Source organism: Thamnophis sirtalis, unplaced genomic scaffold (genome assembly GCF_051295495.1).
Source record: "Thamnophis sirtalis isolate CommonGarterSnake01/CBP01778 unplaced genomic scaffold, rThaSir2_p1.2 scaffold_2, whole genome shotgun sequence".
Lineage (NCBI taxonomy): Eukaryota > Metazoa > Chordata > Lepidosauria > Squamata > Natricidae > Thamnophis > Thamnophis sirtalis.
This window is the reverse complement of record NW_028261382.1, coordinates 72,027,448-72,047,794: the sequence shown is the minus strand read 5'-3', so window position 1 is coordinate 72,047,794 and position 20,347 is coordinate 72,027,448. Positions and strand designations below refer to the sequence as shown.

Here is a 20,347-nt window from a genome sequence, read left to right as displayed (position 1 = left end):
AAATATAAAGCATGCAGCAACCTTGGATTAACAGCTTCAGTGACTGTCCGCCTTCCGTGTTTCATAGCATTCTAGGATGGGAAGGGACCCTGGAGGTCTTCTAGCCGAATCGCCTCTCCAAGGCAATGGCTAAAGATGCTGAGCTTGTCAATCAGAAAGGTGGGTAGTTTGGCAGTTCGAATCTCTAGCACCATGTAACAGAGTGAGCTCCCGTTACTTGTCCCAGCTTCTGCCAACCTAGCCGTTCGAAAGCAGAGTTGTGGGTGCTTCATTGCTGGAGATTCTTGGGGGAAAAAATGGACAACCGTTTCTCATGATGGTATAAGGACTCCTGCCTTGGACAGGTAAAAGTTCCCCTCGCACATCTGTGCTAGTCATTCCCGACTCTAGGGGGCGGTGCTTACCTCTGTTTCAAAGCTGGAGAGCCAGCGCTGTCCAAAGACATCTCTGTGGTCATGTGGCCAGTACGACTCAATGCCAAAGGCGCATGAAACACTGTTACCTCCCCACCAAAGGTGTTTCCTATTTTTCTACTATGGTGCTAGGGATTTGAACCACCAAACTGCCGATCTTTCTGATCGACAAACTCCACGTCTTAGCCACTGAGCCACCAAAGTCCCACATTCTATACATTTCCTAGGCTTTCTATACAACACCAACTTTTCACTCATTGTTGGTAAGATGCATTTCTGTATCGCCCACAGGCAGCAGCAGAAGGGATTGAATGAGTTAAGGCTGAAGCGGGGAGGAAGCTGACCCAGACTGACCATGGACTCTGCTTTGGAACGATGCATTTAGAAAAGGGGACATTTCGCAGTTTGGCTCTTTTTTTAAAAAAAAAGATCAGTCACATTTTTAGCTGCAGTAGATATTAATTCCATAGCCCTTCTACATTCATTAAAATTACATGCGAGGGCACAGGGAGACGTTGAGTCTGTTGCTGTGAATTGCACTTTGATGGAATCTTTTTTTCCCCCTGAATGCGGTTAGTTTAATAAGTTTGCTTTCTGGCCTTCAAAGAGACCCCAGAGAAGCTTGACTGGGGAAACGGATAAAATGCCGAAATTTATCGCTGTCAGGAAAGGTAGTGTAGGAAGTTAAAATCCATGTCTCTCCCAGAAAAATGAAACATCCTAGGAAATATTGAAATGGCAGAATATTATATTTCCCTGAATATAAAAAGGAAGAAACATGTTTTAAAAGACAAAATAGCTCCCTGCAGTTTCCTGCCCATCCCCCTTTGTCAATGAGCCATTAAAGCCTAAGCCAGTCCCTTTACATAATAAAGAGTTCTCCCCTTCAGCTCCAGGGTGATGGGATTAGGGCATGATAATATTGGCCCTTTACCCAACTCCCCACATGGCATCTGAGAACTCAACTACATCTGGATTCAAAAGCCTAGAGAGTTGCCTCTGCATGGGCCCATGGGAGTCTGACAACCAATCAGAATACAAGCTCAAGATCAAAGGCCAGAGAGGGCATAAAAGCAGGGTCTCAGCATCTCAGCCCTTCCCCCCTTCTCTTCTTCTCCCCAACATTGAAGCATGTGATCACCTTTTCTGTTCAGGAGCTCAAGCCGTGTGGTCCTGTCCACCATTAAACCATCTTTCCAAGCAGCCTCCATGTCTCCAGTGTCTTTTCCCCCACTTGGAGCCGAACCCAGAAGGACATTTCTTCCAACAATAGCATTAAAAAACCAAGATGGAGGTTTTTAAGAAGAGCCAGGGGAGCCATTGGTCTGGAATGGTGTACGGTCTTCTGCTTGAGCCAGGGGGTTGGACTAGAAGACCTCCAAGGCCCCTTCCAGCTCTATTATTCTGTCAAGTCCTGTATCTTTTCCACCATAGAAAACACAGGTCGGGATGGGTTACTACTGACTCCCAACAGAGAGTAAATGTCTCCCTCACATGACAGATTGTGCTTCCCACTCTGCCATTTCCAATCTCCTGGTTGGGAAGGATGGAAATTAGAAGAATATAACGCTGAGCAGCCTCGTGCCTGGAAGCCAGATGGATGAGGACACAAAATAGCAGAAAGTTAATCAGGTTTGTAAATTCCTTATCCAGCAGAGGGCAGTATTGTCCTATTCTTGTCCATCGCTTGGTTTGCCCTTCCCAATTGTGCTAAGAAGTTTGGCGGCCTCTTTGCTGGCTAACAGATTTCATGAATAGGAGGAGAAAGGAGAGGAGGAGGAGAAGGAGGAGAGGAGGATGATAGGCGAGGAGGAGAGGGGGAGAGAAGGAGAAGAGAAGGAAAGAAGAAGGGAGGAGAAGAGAAGAAGGTGGAGAGGAGAAGAAGGGAGGAGGAGAAGGGAAGATGAGAAGAAGGGAGGAGAAGAAGGGAGGAGGAGAAGAGAGCAGGAGAAGAGAAGAAGAAGGAGGAGAGGAGGAGAAGAGAGGAGGAGGAGAGAAGAGGAGAAGAAGAGAGGAGAGGAGGAGAAGAAAGGAGGAGAAGAAGAGAGGAGAAGAGATCAGGAAAAGAGAAGAAGAAGGAGGAGAGGAGGAGAAGAGAGGAGGAGAGAAGAGGAGAAGAAGAGAGGAGAGGAGGAGAAGAAAGGAGGAGAAGAGAAGGAAGGAGGAGAAGAGATCAGGAAAAGAGAAGAAGAAGGAGGAGAGGAGGAGAAGAGAGGAGGAGAGAAGAGGAGAAGAAGAGAGGAGAGGAGGAGAAGAAGAGAAGAAGAGGAGAAGAAGGGAGGAAGAGAAGAGAAGATGAGAAGAAGGGAGGAGGAGGAGAGAGGAGAAGAGAAGAAGGGAGGAGAGGAGAAGAGGAGAGGAGAGGAGGAGGAGAAGAGGAGAAGGAGGGGAGGGGAGAGGAGAGGAGGAAGGTCTCCAACCCCCTCTCTCTTAAGAGCAGGAGACGTTATACCATTCTGGACAAGTGGCTGTCCGTTCTCATCTTCAAAAACTCCAGGGATGGAGCACTCACGAATTCTGGAGGCAAGCTGTTCCATAGGTTAATTCTTCTCAGGACAGGAAGTTTCTCCTTAATTCCAGGGTGCTTCTCTCTTTGATCAGTGTCCAACCATTGTTCCTTGTCCTGCCTTCAGGGGCTTTGGAGAATAAATTGACCCCCTCCTCTTTGTGGCAGCCCCTCAAGGACAGGAATTCTGCTCTCCTGTCCTTTTCTTCTCCAAATTAGCTGAACCCAAATCCTACAACCATTTTTCATATGTTTTAGACTCCAAATCATTTGATCATCTTAGCTGGTCTTCTCTGGATTTTTCCCAAGATCTCACCATCTTTGACATGCTGTAGGATAGGGCACCATCTGCATGCAGAGGACACATAGCCTCACGGCTCAACCGACACATTTCCATGGTCACCACAAGGGCATCTTGCCAGAAGGACACCCAACAATCAAAGGGAAATCGCTCATTCGCTGATGAATCGTTCGCTGGACATTCAATCAATTCTTACAGGGAGGTGAGATCCCATAAACAGTCAAGGTGGCCCCAATGATGGGATTGACTCTTTGCCCATTTGTCATGTGTTTGGGAAGCCAAACATGCAAAGAGGCCTTTAGCGATAGCACTTGGACTTCCATACCGCTTCACAGTGTTTTACAGTCCTCTCTAAGCGGTCTGCAGAGTCAGCCTCTTGCCCCAAGAATCTGGTCCTCATTTGACCCACCTCGGAAGGACAGAAGGCTGAGTCAACCTTGAGCTGATCAGGATCGAACTCCTGGCAATGGTAGAATTAGCTCCTGTTACTTGTTCCAGCTTCTGCCAACTGAGCAGTTCTAAACACATAAAAAAAGCAAGTAGAAAAATAAGAACCACCTTTGGTGGGAAGGGAACAGCATTCCGTGACCGCCATTGAGTCATGCCGTCCACATGACCACGGAGACGTCTTTGGACAGCGCTGGTTCTTTGCTTTGAAATGGAGATGAACATCATCCCCTAGAGTCAGGAACGACTAGCACAGATGTGCAAGGGGAACCTTTACTTTTAATAGCACGTGAGGATAAGGTTGCTGTAGTTAAAAAAAAACACAAAATCCTCAAGAGGGAGGGCTCAGTCACATAGAAAGGAAGGAAGGAAGGAAGGAAGGAAGGAAGGAAGGAAGGAAGGAAGGAAGGAAGGAAGGAAGGAATAGCAATAGCACTTAGACTTATATACCGCTTCACAGTGCTTTTTATATTGTGGAAACTTCCAAAACTGAAAGCAGGACATTCTGGAACCCCTGAGAAAGCCACCCTGCTTTCACCACTCCTCAATGGTTCTGCATCTGTGGCTTCCAGCCCCCTTTAATCCCTCACCTCAAGGCATCGTGGTCCAGGGCTGACTTCCAGCTGCTGCTACTGCCGGTTTTCTTAGGGAAGCGCTGTGTGCACATGCGCAGTACTAAAAAAAGCTTCTGCACATGCGCAGAAGCAAAAAACAAGGTAGCAGAGCTGCCAAGAGAATCGGTTTGGGGGCTTGCCAGGCCAAGTTACTACCTATTCCGCTGAACCAGGCTGAACTGGTTGGAACCTTCCTCTGTCGTGGTCCCATGGAACAGGAGGCGGCTCTGGGACACGAGACACTATGGATTTTGCCCTGCCACCCTCCAGCTTCCCTCGCCCTCCCACCCTCTTCTGGCTCCATGGATAATTGTGAGACGTCTGAGGCAGGGTCCGTCTTCCGTCTCCGTGGCTCTTTAGAGCACTTAGCCGAGATGGGCTGCAGGATCTCTGGGGGCTTGTAATGGTTCCTCCTACCGTATCTCCACCCTTCCTCAAACGGTGCCATTCTGCTTGATGGAGAGGGGGAAATGGCTCGGGTAGAAAACAAAAGTTGGCAGGGAAAAAACAAAATAACCATTGAGATACGTGCAGTCCTTGAGTTACAACCGCAGCTGAGCCCAACTTTTCCCCTTAGCGAAGCAAGGCAGTTCAGGGAACAGTTTTGCCCCTAATGAGACAGTTGAGTGAGAGTGGCTCCGTTTTACGACTTCCTTGGACACATCGTTAAGTGAATCCCTGCCGTTGTTAACTTTAGTCAGGCGGTTGTTAAGGGAATTGGGCTTCTTCCCCCTGGACTTTGTCTGTCAGAAAGTTGCCATCCCGTGACCCCTGGACCTTGCAGCTGTCATAAGTACGAGTCTGCGGCCAAGTGTCTGAATTTTGATCACCCGATTATGGGGATTCTGCAACGGTCCTTAAGGGTGGAAAATGACCATGAGTCACTTTTTACAGGGCTGTTGTAACTTGGAATGGTCACTAAATGAATGGCTGTAAGTCGAGGGCTCTCTGTAGCAGCTGCAATCCTACCGTGTGTCCCTGAAAACAAGGCAGGGTCTTATTTTCATTTGACCCTCGAAATAAGCGCTTAGCTTTATTTTCGGGGAGGTCTTATTTTTTGAGGTGCAGGAGGCGGCAAGCGTGGTCACCTCACGGCTGCTGCTGTGTTGCACTATTTTTGGGGGAGGGCTTATTTTGGGGGGCGGCTTATTTTAGCGCATGTGCTCAACCCCCCCCATTTGGGCTTATTATCCAGGGAGGTCTTATTTTTGGGGAAAACAGAAAATCTCTCTGCAATTACTCAAAAATTGCAACAGATTGGAGAAGGATCGTCTCTTTGGATTTGGAAATCATAAGTCACTCGTTTTCAGTCCTGTTGTAACTTTGGACCATTGCTAAATGAATGGCGGCTCTCTGGGCATCCAAGATCCTTGGATCTGGATCATTTTTAGCAGTCTTACTCATGGATTGTGCAGGTGTGGGAAGAAAAATGGCTCCTTTCCTCCGCCATAAAGCAATGGTGACACTTCCTCGGTAAATAAACCTCCCTCCCTGTTGTCTAATTGATAAGTCATCAACTCCCCGGGGTGCGTTAGAAGTTCCTTCCTTCCCTGTAATTTTGCAGCAGTTTTTATTGTTCTTATAAATCCACATTAAGCGCACAGCCGTACACACATGTTACGAAATCATGAAACAAACCCCACTCAGGAAATTCAAACATTTCTTTGCCGTAACTGTATTTCAGGGGATTTGCAGATTTGATTTCCCCCTTCCTTTCTTCTTCCTCCCTCTCTCCTTCTTTCCCCCTCCTTCCTTTCTTCCTTCTTTCCTTCCTCCTTCTCCTCCTTTGGCCATGCATGGGCCATCACCTACGGGGCAAAAAAAAAAAAAAAAAGTCTTTTAAGCAAAATTAAAATGGGAGAGTACGTCTTTTGCCTTTGCCTTTCAGATCCTTCCCCGAATCGCAAGATTGTCTTTTCCAAAAAATAGATTTGATTAAAAGTAAAGGTTCCCCTCGCACATATGTGCTAGTTGTTCCCGTCTCTAGGGGGCGGTGTTCATCTCCTTTTCAAAGCCAAAGAGCCAGCGCTGTCCGAAGACGCCTCCGTGGTCATGTGGCCAACATGACTAAACGCCGAAGGCATATGGAATGCTGTTCCCTTCCCACCAAAGGTCCTATTTTTCTACTTGCATTTTTACCTGCTTTCGAACTGCTAGGTTGGCAGAAGCTGGGACAGGTAACGGGTGCTCACTCTGTTACACAGCACAAGGGATTCGAATCGCCGAACTGGCGACTTTTCTGATTGACAAGCTCAGCGTCATAGCCACTGAGCCACTGCATCCCTAAAGTAATGCCTAAAAATTTAGGCGTTACTAAATCCACTTCATCAAACAGCTGGGTAGTTTTTCCTTGGATCTTCTTACTACAGAAATTGCCAAAGGAATTGGGCAGCCACGGTTTATAGTTCATTAGCCATGTCTGAACTGGGATTCCTGGCTTGTTGGGCTCTTAAGATACTGTGGCCCCAAAGAAGAGCTTTTCCTAGATCCTGGCTAACTTAGGGGGAGAAGGAACAAGCAGCGTTCTCTCTCGATTCTTCATTTTCACGTGCCGGCATCCTTTATGATTTGTTATCTTGGCTGAAAATTGTGGGAACTGTTGTTTAAAGTTGTCTGGATGGCACTGGATAACAGTTAGGAGTCTAGAGATCTTAGCCCAGGTTTTCATTGTTACCAATCTGGCAAATTCATTTCAGTGAACTAAAGACTTTTTAAAAAAAGAAAATCAATGCCAACATAGGGTCATATTGGGGAAAGCGGGGTGGGGGTGGGCATTTCTCCAAAGCATGTGCCTGATTTGTAGCTGCCGAATGGGTCCCTTTTGTCAGCCATTCTCCCTTAAGAGGGTGCATTGATGTGCATTCTGTGCATGGCTGTGGGCCTCCTGATAGGCCTCCCTCCCCCTTTAAAAAAAAACATGTCGGATAACACTGGGAAATGGAGAAAATTATGACTGTTGAAGAGAACCTGGTTTTGTATCCCGGTTTGAAAAGGTAAAAACTACGGATATTGGCTTTCATAGGGAAACTAAATTAATTTCTCTTCCCTCTCTAGTAGAGACTGCAGCTTTTTCTTTTCCTTCCTTTCTTCTCCTTCCTTCCTTCCATCCCTCCTTCCTTCTTTCCTTCCTCTCTCCTTCTCTTCCTCCTTCCTCTCCCTTCTCTTCCCTTCCCCTCCCTTCCCCTTTACATCCTCTCCTCACACTTTTCCTTCCCTTCCTTCCTTCTTCCTTCCTTCCTCCTCCCTCCCTTATTTCCTTCCTCCTTTTCCTTCTCCTTACTCTCCCTTCTCTTCCCTTCCTCTTCCTTCCCATCCCGTTATCCGTTTCCTTTCCTTCCCTTCCTTTCTTCTCTCTCTTCCTTCAGTTTCCCCCTTCCTTTCTTCTGCCTCCCTCTCTCCTTCTTTCCCCCTCCTTCCTTTCTTCCTTCTTTCCTTCCTCCTTCTCCTCCTTCTTACTCTCCCTTCCCTTTCTCTTCCTTCCCCATCACATCCTCTCCTCATCCTTTTCCTTTCCTTCCCTTCTCTTCCTTCCTTCTCCACTCCTCCCCTTCCTTCTATCTCTTCCTTCCCTTCCCTTCTTTTCTTCTTCCTTCCCCCCTCCTTTCCTTCCTCCTTCTCCTCCTCCTTACTTTCCTTTCCCTTCTCTTCTCTTCCCCTCCTTCCCTTCCTTCTTTTCTTCTCCTTCTTTCCTTCCTTCCTTCCTTCCTTCCCCCCTCCCTCCCTCTTTCCTCTCCTTTCTTTCCTTTCCCTTCCTTCCTTTTTTTCCTCCCTCCCTCCCTGTTATCTCCTGCCAACAATGCCTCCATTCCTGGGAAAGAGCTCTTCTCTTTCTTCCTGCTGCTCCAATATTTTTTTGCTGGCCAATCTGATTTCTCCATCCGAAAAGAGCCCCCTCTTCAGAAAACGGAGACTTTGCAGAGAGAAGACCCTCAGGGAGCCTGCAGGGCCTTGCCTCCTGTGTGTGTGTGTGTGTGTGTGAACGTTTTCCACCCATCCTTCAGTTTGCAATCTACCCAGAATCCCCTGATAAAGAAGGTGGGCAGCACCAAAGTGAATCAATCCATTTGGCTAGATTGGGCCTCTCACCAGGGGCTGCCACCTCTGCTTCCAGTTGCACCCCAACGCATTTCTGCTTCTTTCAGGGGGAAAGGTGGTCAAAAAAGTCAAGATGGCAGCCCCACCCATGTGATGCCGGCTCCACATGATGGAAATGGATTAAAAAAATGGGGGGAAGGGTTTCAGGTGCAGGGTTGCCCAGGTTGACTTCTCTGTCTGCCCTCCTTGCGTAGATCCTCCAGCTTTGTGCAGGGAGAGCACCTGAGTCAACTTTTCATTCAGAAAACCCATCAAAGTTTCCCCCTTCGGGGCCAAAGCTTCTCTGAAAAAGCCCACACCTGGCCAGCCCCAGACAGGCATTCAGTTATGGAGTTACCTATTCTCTCTCAGTCTTTCTCTCTCTCCTCACTCTCTCACTCTTCTCACCATTTCTCTCTTTCTCAATCCCTCTCTTTCTTTCTCTCTCTCCTTCAATCTCTCTCCTCTCTCTTTCTAACTGCTTCAATCTCTCTCCCAGTCTCTCTCTCTCTCTCTTTCCTCCTCTCTTTTTCTCTCCTTCAATCTCTTTCAGTCTTTCTTTCTCACTCTCTCTCTCCCACTCTCCTCGCTCTTTTTGTCTCTCACCATTTCTCTCTTTCTCAATTCCTCTTTTTTTATCTCTCTCCTTCAATCTCTCTCCTCTCTCTTTCTAACTCCTTCAATCTCTCTCCCAGTCTCTCTCTCTCTCTCTTTCCTCCTCTCTTTTTCTCTCCTTCAATCTCTTTCAGTCTTTCTCTCTCACTCTTTCTCTCTCCTCACTCTTTTTGTCTCTCACTATTTCTCTCTTTCTCAATCCCTCTCTTTCTTTCTCACTCTCCTTCAATCTCTCTCCTCTCTCTTTCTAACTCCTTCAATCTCTTCCCCAGTCTCTCTCTCTCTCTTTCTCTCTCCCACACTCTCTCCTCGCTCTTTTTGTCTCTCACTATTTCTCTCTTTCTCTCTCTCTCTCCTTCAGTCTCTTTCTCAATCTCTCTCTCTCTCTCTCTCTCTCTCTCTTTCTCTCTCTCTCTCTCTTGCTGCTCCAAGAAGGGGGCGTGGGGAGGGTCCCTCTTCCTCCTCCTCCTCCCATTCTGCTTTTCTTTCCTCTCGCAAGAGCTCCACAACTGCCTGACATTGCACGTCACACATTCTGTGTGGAGAAGGAAGAAGAGGGGGGGAAACCACCCCAGCTCCCCCCCCCCCCGGCAGCTCCTTTCAAAAGGCACAGGCAGCTCCGTTCTGCCTTCACAGGGCAGGGAGGAAGTACATCAGGCAGCTGAGCATGCCTCTCCCAACTTTTGCATGAGAGAGGAGGAGGAGGAAGAGGAACTCCAGAATTCTCCTGTCTGAGGCTGCTGTGATGCTGTAACCTGGCCATCATCAGCGAGAGGGAGAAGGAAAAAGGAAGGAAAAAGAGACGGAGAAAGGGGATTTGCCGGGATGGCTGGGCAGAAACTGGCTTGTGTCCTACTAGGCTGACAGCAAGAACGCTTGGAGTTTGCAGCTGGCCGGAGCGGAGGCTTCCCCGGGGCTGAATCTCAGGATGGAAGCAGGACTTGCTGCCTCGCTTTCTCTCCCGCTGTCCTTCTGCCCCTCCTCTTCCTCTGGACAAGCTACAAATGGAGATGTCTGAAGTGTGGCCCTCCAGGCACCCCCGAAGCTGAGAAGCTGTCCCTCCCCTCCCTTCTGTGGGTCGCTCCAAAATGACCATGGGCACCTCAGGGAGCGAAGAGAGCTACAGCATCCAAGCCACCGCCACCATCGCGGCCGTCACCACTTTCCTGATCCTCTTCACCATCTTTGGCAACGTGCTGGTCATCATCGCCGTATTGACCAGCCGGTCTCTGAAGGCTCCTCAGAACCTTTTCCTGGTGTCCCTGGCGGCGGCAGACATCCTGGTGGCCACCCTCATCATCCCTTTCTCCCTGGTCAACGAGCTGATGGGCTACTGGTACTTCAGCAAGACCTGGTGCAAGTCCTACCTGGCGCTGGACGTCCTCTTCTGCACGGCGTCCATCGTGCATCTCTGTGCCATCAGCCTGGACCGCTACTGGTCGGTCAGCCAGGCCATCGAGTACAATTTTAAGAGGACCCCCCGGCGAATCAAAGGCATCATCCTGATGGTGTGGTTGGTCTCAGCGTTGATCTCCTTGCCCCCACTGGTCCTCAAGGAGAACCAGAACCTGACCAAAGAGGACATCCCCAAGTGCGAACTCAACGACGAGCCCTGGTATGTCCTGTCCTCCAGCACCTGCTCCTTCTTTGCTCCTTGCGTCATCATGATCTTGGTCTACCTCAGGATCTATTTGATAGCCAGGCGCCGGAGCAGACACAGCTCTCAAGCGAAAGGGCCCAACGAGAAGGTTCAAGGGGAGAAGTTGCCAAGCAAGGGGAGCCCACCAGAGGTGGCTCCTCCTCCCAAGGAGGACCAGGCCAAGCCAGGAGGGAACGTGGAGCCGAATGGACTTCAGGTCCCTCCCCAGGAAAGTGACCAAGTGGACTCCCCTTCGCCCTCCACCAAAAACGGTTCTCTCCAGAGCCAGGAGGGCCGGGAGCCAGAGCCAGATTCTGCTGGCAGCCCTTCTCCATCCTTGCCGGAGAAGAAGCCATCTTCAGAATCGAGCCCCATGGACTGCCTCCCAAGCAACGATGTCCAGAGGAGCAACGGAGCACCGTCCAAGTCGCCACAAGGCATGGACACCTTGGCCACGGCCGGAGGGGAGGTCCAGTTGGTGAGGAAGGTCAAGACGCTCAGCGCCAACCCTTGGAAGAAGAAGACCCACCTCAACCGCGAGAAGAGGTTCACCTTTGTTCTCACGGTGGTGATTGGGGTGTTTGTCATCTGTTGGTTCCCCTTTTTCTTCCTCTACAGCTTACGGGCCATCTGCCCCTCAGGCTACTGCTCTATCCCAGACAGCACCTTCAGGTTTTTCTTCTGGATTGGCTACTGCAATAGCTCCTTGAACCCGGTCATCTATACCATCTTCAACCAGGACTTCCGCAAAGCTTTCCGGAAGATTCTCTGCAGGCAGTGGACTCAGACGGCTTGGTGAGACCGGCTGGGGTCTCCACATGGAGAGAGACCAAGGGGGAACATGGTGGGGTTTTGGAGGGGTCCCTCTCTTGACACAACTCTATAAACAAAAAACCCAGAAACTTATTTATTCGGGGGGCCTTTTGTGTCGACAGGTGAGGAATTGAGGTGAGTGCTGGAACTGACGTGAGATTTTTTTTCAGAAAGTTTTCTGGGGAAGCAAGTGTGTGTGTGTATGTGTGTGTGTGAGAGAGAGAGTGTGTGTATGTTTCCAGAGAGAGAGACAAGTAGGAGGTTGTGAGCTCGATCCCAGCTAGAGGCATATGTAGGATCTCCTGCTTGGGCAGGGGGTTCGACTAGATGACCTGCAAGGTCCCTTCCAATTCTGTTAATCTGTTCTCTGTCTGCGTACAGAAATCCACACATGGACATGGGTGTTGTTTTTTTTCCCAATGTATGTTTTTCACTAAAATGACTTTGCCAAAGTCCAAAGTCTTCTGATTAATTATTTTCTTCTTCTGCTTTTGGGGCTGAATGAGGGCTCGATGAAAGATTCGGCAAACTTGGTTGACAAGCCCTATGAATTCTTCCATTTACTAGGGTGGAAAAGGCCAAATATCAGCAGCTGTTTCTACGTGTCTGATTCTGCAAAGAGTTAAAAAGGGGAAATAGATTTGCTCTTCATTGTTATGGCTGTTGTACATCTGGATTACCCTTGTGGGCATCTGTATGGCTTCAGCAATCCACATATATAGAAATATTCAAGCGTCTAGCTTGGAACCCGTTTTGAAATAAATCTGCAAATCTGAATCTTTCATCTCGGAAATACACTTTCAGGGAGATAGATAGATAGGTAGGTAGGTAGGTAGGTAGGTAGGTAGGTAGGTAGGTAGGTAGGTAAACAGACAGAGGTAACAACAGCCCCAAATCAAATGGGAAGCTTAATATAGATATTTGGTCTACACAGAAGGGAAAGAAAATTTTAAAATATGTAACTGAAGCATTGGAGCACACATTGACCTCCTGGATGGTCTGTGAAACTTTAGCGGATGCTTTGCTCTATGGCGTTGTCATCTTTTAAAAACCAGCTGTGCTCCTAAGCTGTAGCTGGGAAAGGCTATCAGCTCTTTGCCAGATTCATCAATTTTTCTATGGCCAACTTTTTTTGCATGTTCTTAACAGCACAGAAAGGATGCGGTGGCTCAGTGGCTAAGACTCTGAGCTTGTCGATCAGAGAGGTCGGCAGTTCTGCGGTTTGAATCCCTAGCGCTGTGTAATGGAGTGAGGTCCCATTCGTTGTCCCAGCTTCTGCCAACCTAGACGTTCAAACGCACGTAAAATTGCAAGTAGAAAAAATAGGAACCACCTTTGGTGGGAAGGGAACATTTAGTCATGCCGGCCACATGACAACAGGGATGTCTTGGGACAGTGCTGGCTCTTCGGCTTTGAAACATAGATGAGCACTGCTCCCTAGAGTCGGGAACGACTAGCACATACTTCCAAGGGGAACCTTTACCTTTAATAGCACGGAAGGAGGATAAGGCTGCCGTAGTTAAAAAAAACAAAATCCTCAAGAGGGAGGGCTCAGTCACATAATCGGGGACACTATCTTGATCTTAGTGACTTCCCCTCTGCAGAATATAGCTGGTCCTCGATTTACGACCACAAATTCCGTGGCAAACTGAGGCAGTTGCCAAGTGAGTTTGGCCCCGTTTTACGACCTTGCTGCAGTTGTCAAGTGAATCGTTCGGTTTGTGAAATTAGCCACGTGGTCATTAAGCAAATCTGGCTGCTCCGTTGTCTTTGCATGTCCGAAGGTCGCCAAAGGAAATTGCACGACCCCGGGACACTGCAACCATCATAAATAGGAGCCCGTTGCCAAGAATTCGGATTGTGTGACCACAGGGATAATGCAACGGTTGACCACGGTGACGTGGTCGTAAGTCGCTTTTTTTCAGTGCTGTTGTGACAGTCGCTAAACAGATGCTTGTAATTAAAGGGCTACCCCTAGCAGCTGCAATTTTAGGTCTCTGCCGTGAATCCAACAAAGGTGTTGATTTTTTTTTATTAAGCATCATCTCTAGGAGTAGAGTAAGGAACTTTAAAATTGTTCCAAATCAGCTCTCTCCAACTTGGATCTGTTTAACTTAATTGAAATTAAATGAAGAATGTTGGCTGAAATTATGGAGCAAACCTGTAGTGGTGGGATTCAATTTTTTTTACTACTGGTTCTGAGGGCTTGGCTTGGTGGGCGTGGCTTGGCAGGTATGGCAGGGGAAGGATACTGCAAAATCTCCATTCTCATCCCATTCAGGCGAAGGGTACTGCAAAATCTCCATTCCCTCCCCACTCCAGGGGAAGGTTACTGCAAAATCCCCATTCCCTCCCCACTCCAGGGGAAGGATACTGCAAAATCTCCATTCCCTCCCCACTCTAGGGGAAGGTTACTGCAAAATCCCCATTCCCTCCCCACTCCAGGGGAAGGATACTGCAAAATCTCAATTCCCTCCCCACTCCTGGGGGAAGGATATTGCAAAATTTGCATTCCCTCCCGATCTGTTGGGACTCGGGAGGCAGAGAATAGATGGGGGCGGGGTCAGCCAGAGGTGGTATTTTCCCGTTCTCCGAACTATTGAACATTTCTGCTACCGGTTTTCCAGAACAGGTTAGAACCTGCTGGATACCACCTCCACTGTATGGTGGAAAACAAATGGCTGTCCAGTTCTATAGCTGGACAGAATATTTCTGGCTTGAGTATGTATTGACTGGTACCCATGCCTGGATGTCATGTTTATATGTCACATAAAAATATGTCATGGTTGAGCAGGGGGTTGGACTAGAAGACCTCCAAGGTCCCTTCCAGCTCTATTCTGATCAATTGACATATAACAGAATAATAGTGTTGGAATGGACCTTGGAGGTCTTCTAGTGCAACCCCCTGCTTAAGCAGGAGACCATACATAATTTCAGAATTGAAACTGAATTGTTGTCCAAACTCTTCTTAAAGACCTCCAGTGTTGTGTAGCCCTGGAATGGCTTCTGGAGGGAAGCCATTCCGCTCACTGATTAATTGTTCTCGATGTCAGGAAATGCCTCCTTCTATCTTTGTTGAATCTCTCCTTCATAAATGTCCACCCGTTGCTTCTTGTCCTGCCCTCTGGTGCTTTGGGGAATAGGTTGACCCCCCTCTTCTTCAGGACAGTTCAGTCTGACTTTCTTTTTTTTAAAAAGATTTTTTATTTTAATTTTTCCACTCTTACATCATTAATCCTACAGTGTGTCATCTAGGTACAACCTTTGTGTCATCCTATTTAACAGTTACATCATGTTTAATCTATTTTTTATCTTACCTTCACCTTTACCTTTCAATTGCCTTTTAATTCAACTCCTCCCCAATAATTCTACGTCCTTTTCAAAATTATTCAATTTTCTGTCTCTTTTTGTCTATATTTGTTTTTCTATCCAGGGAGAAAAACATCCCCATCTCTTATAATACTCTGATTCTTCCTTCTCTTTAATTGCCAATGTTAATCTGTTCATTTCTGCAGTGTCTAATACTTTTAAGCCATGATTTTTCATTCCGTTCTGGCTGGAGTCACGAATGTTTCCACTTCGTTTTTCTTCTCCCCCCCCCCTCCACCCCAGTTCTACTCAAGACAGAGAAGCCTTTGCTGTAACACCATTTGTCATAAGTATTTTTATTTTATTTTATTGCATTAGAAGCTGTGTGGATGAGATTCCCCAAACAATTGATGTCCTAATGTAACCCAGTGGAGTGTTCAGAACTCATTTAATTGTCCCATCGTTGCAAAATAAGTTCTAGGGCAAAAGTTTTCATCTTCAGAGAAGCATTTGCTCCTAACAATTCCCAGCTAGAAATAGTTCTTAAGATGCCTTCCTGGCTACAATACACAGTTCGAAACATGAGACGTTGCACTTTTGTTCAAAATAAGGGTTGCCTCAACAAATATGAAGAACGGCTGCAGGATTTGGGTTTGGCTAATCTAAAGAAAAGAAGGACTAGGGGGAACATGATAACAGCATTCCAGTATTTGAGAGGGGCATCAACTTATTCTCCAAAGCACCAGAGGGCAGGACAAGAAAGAATGGATGGAAACTAATCAAGGAGGGAAGCAACCTGGAATTAAGGAGAAACTTCCTAACAGTAAGGACAATTAACCAGGGGAACCGCTTGCCACCAGAAGTTGTGGGAGCTTCATCACTAGAGTATTTAAGAATAGACTAGAGCTAGAAAGTCACTTATCTGAAATGGCATAGGTTCTCATGTTTGAGCAGGGGCTGTACTAGAAGAAGGAATCTTGGAGGTCTTCAAGCAGGGGGTTGGACTAGAAGACCTCCAAGGTCCCTTCCAATTCTTCTCTTCCATTCAATTCCATTCCATATTTTCTTTTCTTTTCTTCTCTTCTTTTCTACTCTACTCTACTCTACCCTACTCTATTCCTCTACTCTACTTAATCTATTCTATTCCCCTACTCTACTCTACTCTACTCTACTCTACTCTACTCTACTCTACTCTACTCTACTCTACTCTACTCTACTCTACTCTACTCTACTCTATTCTATTCCCGTACTGCACTGTACTGTACTGTACTGTACTGTACTGTACTGTACTCTACTCTACTCTACTCTACTCTACTCTACTCTACTCTACTCTACTCCTCTACTCTACTCTACTCTACTCTATTCCTCTACTCTACTCTACTCTACCCTACTCTATTCCTCTACTCTATTCTATTCCCCTACTCTATTCTATTACTCTACTCTATTACTCTATTCTACTCTATTCTATTCCTCTACTCTACTCTATTCTAGTCCTCTACTCTACTCTACTCTATTCCTCTACTCTACCCTACTCTATTCCTCTACTCTATTCTATTCCCCTACTCTACTCTATTACTCTACTCTACTCTATTACTCTACTCTATTCTATTCCTTTACTCTACTCTATTCTAGTCCTCTACTCTACTTTACTCTATTCCTCTACTCTACCCTACTCTACCCTATTCCTCTACTCTACTCTACTCTAATCATCTATTCTACTCTATTCCTCTCCTCTCCTCTACTCTGTTTTTTCCTGTGTTACAGGTAATCTTCAAGTTTTTAGCTCAAAATATCTGTTGCTAAGTGAGACAGTCATTAAGTGAATATTTGCAATTGTTAAGTGAATCTGGCTTCAACGCTGCTGGTCAGAAAGTCACAAAAGGGGACCACAGGACCCCATCCTATGTATGAACCAGTGGCCAAGGGTCTGAATTTTGATCACGTGACCATGGGGATGCTGCAATGGTCGTTAAGTGTGGGAAATGGTCATAAGCCCCCCCCCTTTTAGTGCTGCTGTAACTTTGAGCCCACCCTGAAAGGATGGTTGCAAGTGGAACACTCCCTGTCTTGACTCTGGAACAAAAGCCTGGCTCTGGCACTGCAGAAGCCTTTGACTAGATGGCACAAGGAAGAGCCTGCTGTTGGCCAGCGCTGAGAGCTTTTGCAAACGGACAGAGTCAGGCTTGCTGTCAGTGCTGTGATTGACAAACTCCTTGTTCCCAGGGGCTGCTTTGCTCTTTCTCAGGCTTGCATGAGAAAGAGCAACGGAGCATAGATTGCTCTCTCTCTCTCATTCTCCCTCTCACACTCTCTCTCGCTCTGTTTCTCTCTTTCTTTCTCTCCCTCTCCATTTCTGTCTTTCTCTGTTTCTCTGTTTCTTTCTGCCTCTCTGTCTCTCCGTGTGTGTGTGTTTGTGTGTTTCTCTCTTTCATTCTCTCCTTGTTTCTCTCTTTTTCTCTCTGTTTCTCTCTCTCTCTGTCTATCTCTCTCTGTGTGTCTCTGTTTCTCTCTCTGTGTGTTTCTCTCTCTCTTTCATTCTCTCCTTGTTTCTCTCTTTTTTTCTCTGTTTCTCTCTCTCTCTGTCTATCTCTCTCTGTGTGTCTCTGTTTCTGTGTTTGTGTGTGTTTCTCTTCTCTTTCACTCTTTCTCTGTCTCTCTTTCTGTCTTTGTTTCTCTCTCTCTCTCTTTCTCAGTTTCTCTGTCTCATTCTCTCTGTGTGTGTTTGTGCGTTTCTCTCTCTCTTTCTCTCTCTCTCTTTTCTCATCCAGTTTTGGTCACCATGAGGTAAAAAAGATGTTGAGACTCTAGAAAGAGTGCAGAGAAGAACAACAAGATGATTAGGGGACTGGAGGCTAAAACATACGAAGAATGCTGGCAGGAACCCTTTAGTTTAATAAAAAGAAGGACTAGGGGAGACATGACAGCAGTCTTCCAATATCTCAGGGGTTGCCACAAAGAAGATGGAGTCAAACTATTCTCCAAAGCACAAGAAGCAATGGGTGGAATCTAATCAGAGAGAGAAGCAGCTTAGAACTAAGGAGAAATTTCCTGACAGTGAGAACAATTAATCAGGGGAACAACTTGCCTCCAGAAGTTGTCAATGCCCCAACACCTCTTAAAAATTTTTAAGAAGATGTTGGATAGCTATTTGTCTGAAGTGGTGTAGGGTTTCCTGCCTAAGTGGGTTGGATTAGAAGACCTCCAAACCCCTTCCAACTCTGTTATTCTATTCTATGCTGACTCTTCATGCCAAATAACAATCGACTCATTGGAGAAAATGCTTCCATTTTCAAGATATTATTTATAGAATTAACCACGATACGAGCATTACACTCAAGGGAACTCTCAGCTCTTGATTCATTGTTTATTCCAAATTATAGCCTGTGAAGAACCTCAAGGAACTTCCATGGGTCTTGCATGAAGAAGGTAGAGGTGGAAAACTAAATATAGGTGTGTGTGTGTGTGTGTGTGTGTGTGTGTGTGTGTGTGTGTGTGTGTACATACACACACACACACACACCGGTTATGCAATAAAGGCCACAAATAGATATGAATTTAGCAAATTGCCTGGGGAAGTAAGTTCCGTAGTTTTTGGAGCGATACCTAAACTATATATATCTGGAAATGTAAACACATCTTTTCTTAATCTGAAAGGTCTTCAGATTTGTGATATTTGGGGTGGGTGGTGGGGGTGGGGGTGTTATCTAGTTCTTTCTGCTGGGGTGCACCACTAATCCAGACAGTTCTTATCTCATTACAGTCTTGGCCGGAAAACACTGTAGAATGTCTCCAGGAGGCCTACCATGAATTGGCTTTAAAACATGAAGTTCTGTTGTCTGCTGTGGTTAAGGACCCATTGTCATTCTGGCAGAGAATTCTGGGATCTGAACCCATCACATCTCAACAGAGGCAGGAAGGAGAGGACTGTGGAGGTGTCCAACCTGACTCATCATCATCTTCTCCTTCTTCCTCTTCCCCCTCCTCCTCCTCTACCACCACCACCACCACCATCACTACTACTACTACTACTACTACTACTACTACTACTACTACTACTTCTTCTTCTTCTTCTTCTTCTTCTTCTTCTTCTTCTTCTTCTTCTTCTTCTTCTTCTTCTTCTTCTTCTTCTTCCTCGTCCTTGTCCACCACCACCACTTCCTCCTCCTCCTCCTCCTCCTCCTCCTCCTCCTCCTCCTCCTCCTCCTCCTCTTCCTCCTCCTCTACTTCTGCTTCTCCTTCCTGTTTCTTCTTCTGCTTATTCTCCTCCTCCCCCCCCTCCTCCTATGGGCTGAGGAGGAATGACTGACCCAACTGTCCTCTATATCTATGTATCTCCCCCTCCAAGTCCAGGATCTTCAGAACAGTTCTCTGAGTCCAAGCCAGACTGATATCCCATATTTCATGAGGCCTTGAGAGAAATTACACAAATGATATCATTTAGAATGCAATTGCAATTGGCCTGGTGACCTCATGACATACTTGATGGATCACAAATTGCAGGATAATAATATGCTGGTTAGGGGATTCTGAGAATTGGTGTTTGCCCATGTTCAAAGTGATGGGTTAGCTCTGGGAAGTGAGATCCATACATCTTAAAGTTGCAAGGGTTGAAAAGCCCTGGGGTAAGCTGTACTAGGTATTTAGGTATTTAGGTATTTATTGGGATTTATATGCCGCCCTTTTCCCTGAGGGGACTCAGGGCGGCTTACAACCACAAGGAAGGGGAGGTGCAAGGTCAAAACAAAACAATATGTGAACAACAGAAAAGTAATAAAAACCCAACTTTCATTCAGCAGTCAAACACTCGGGCGGGTAATTAGGAGCCTATCCCCAGGCCTGCTGGGAGAGCCAGATCTTGAGGGCTGCGCGGAAGGTCTGGATAGTGGTGAGGGTGCGGATCTCCATGGGGAGCTCGTTCCACAGGGTCGGGGCAGCAACAGAAAAGGCTCTCCTCCGCGTGGTCGCCAGTCGGTATTGACTGGCAGATGGAATTCGGAGGAGGCCCAGTCTGTGCGATCTAATTGGTCGATTTAGGGAGGTAATTGGCAGAAGGCGGTCTCTCAAGTACCCAGATCCACTACCATGGAGTGCTTTAAAGATGGTCATCAGTATCCTGAAGCGCACCCGGAGACCAACAGGTAGCCAGTGCAGCTCGCGGAGGACAGGTGTAACGTGGGCGAACCGTGGTGCGCCCACTATCACTCGCGCGGCTGCATTTTGGACTAACTGTAGTCGCCGGATGCACTTCAGGGGCAACCCCATGTAGAGCCCATTGCAGTATTCCAGTCTAGAGATCACAAGGGCTCGAGTGACTGCTGTGAGAGCCCCCCGATCTAAGTAGGGCCGCAACTGGCGGACCAGGCGAACCTGGGCAAATGCCCCCCTGGTCACAGCCGACAGCTGGTGATCAAAAGTCAGCTGTGGATCCAGGAGGACTCCTAAGTTGCGGACCCTATCTGAGGGGTATAGAATTTGACCCCCCAGCCTAAGCGTTGGTGTATTAGCCAAATTATTGGGGGGGAAACACAACAGCCACTCGGTCTTATCCGGGTTGAGTACCAGTTTGTTAGCACTCATCCAGTTCTTAACGGCCTCCAGACCCTGGTTCATCACGTC

General features: G+C 47.1%; 1 protein-coding gene across 1 annotated transcript; it reads left to right on the top strand.

The window, feature by feature from the left end:
• The first annotated feature begins 9,561 nt into the window (after positions 1-9,561).
• Positions 9,562-11,881, top strand: ADRA2B (adrenoceptor alpha 2B). Its single transcript, XM_014059954.2, has one exon. The coding sequence runs from the start codon at positions 10,059-10,061 to the stop codon at positions 11,406-11,408; it is 1,350 nt and encodes a 449-aa protein (XP_013915429.2). The 5' UTR covers positions 9,562-10,058; the 3' UTR covers positions 11,409-11,881.
• Positions 11,882-20,347: the final 8,466 nt, after the last annotated feature.

Excerpts from the sequence above, each read along its gene's own strand:
- ADRA2B (XM_014059954.2), top strand. The coding sequence starts at position 10,059 with ATGACCATGGGCACCTCAGGGAGCGAAGAGAGCTACAGCATCCAAGCC.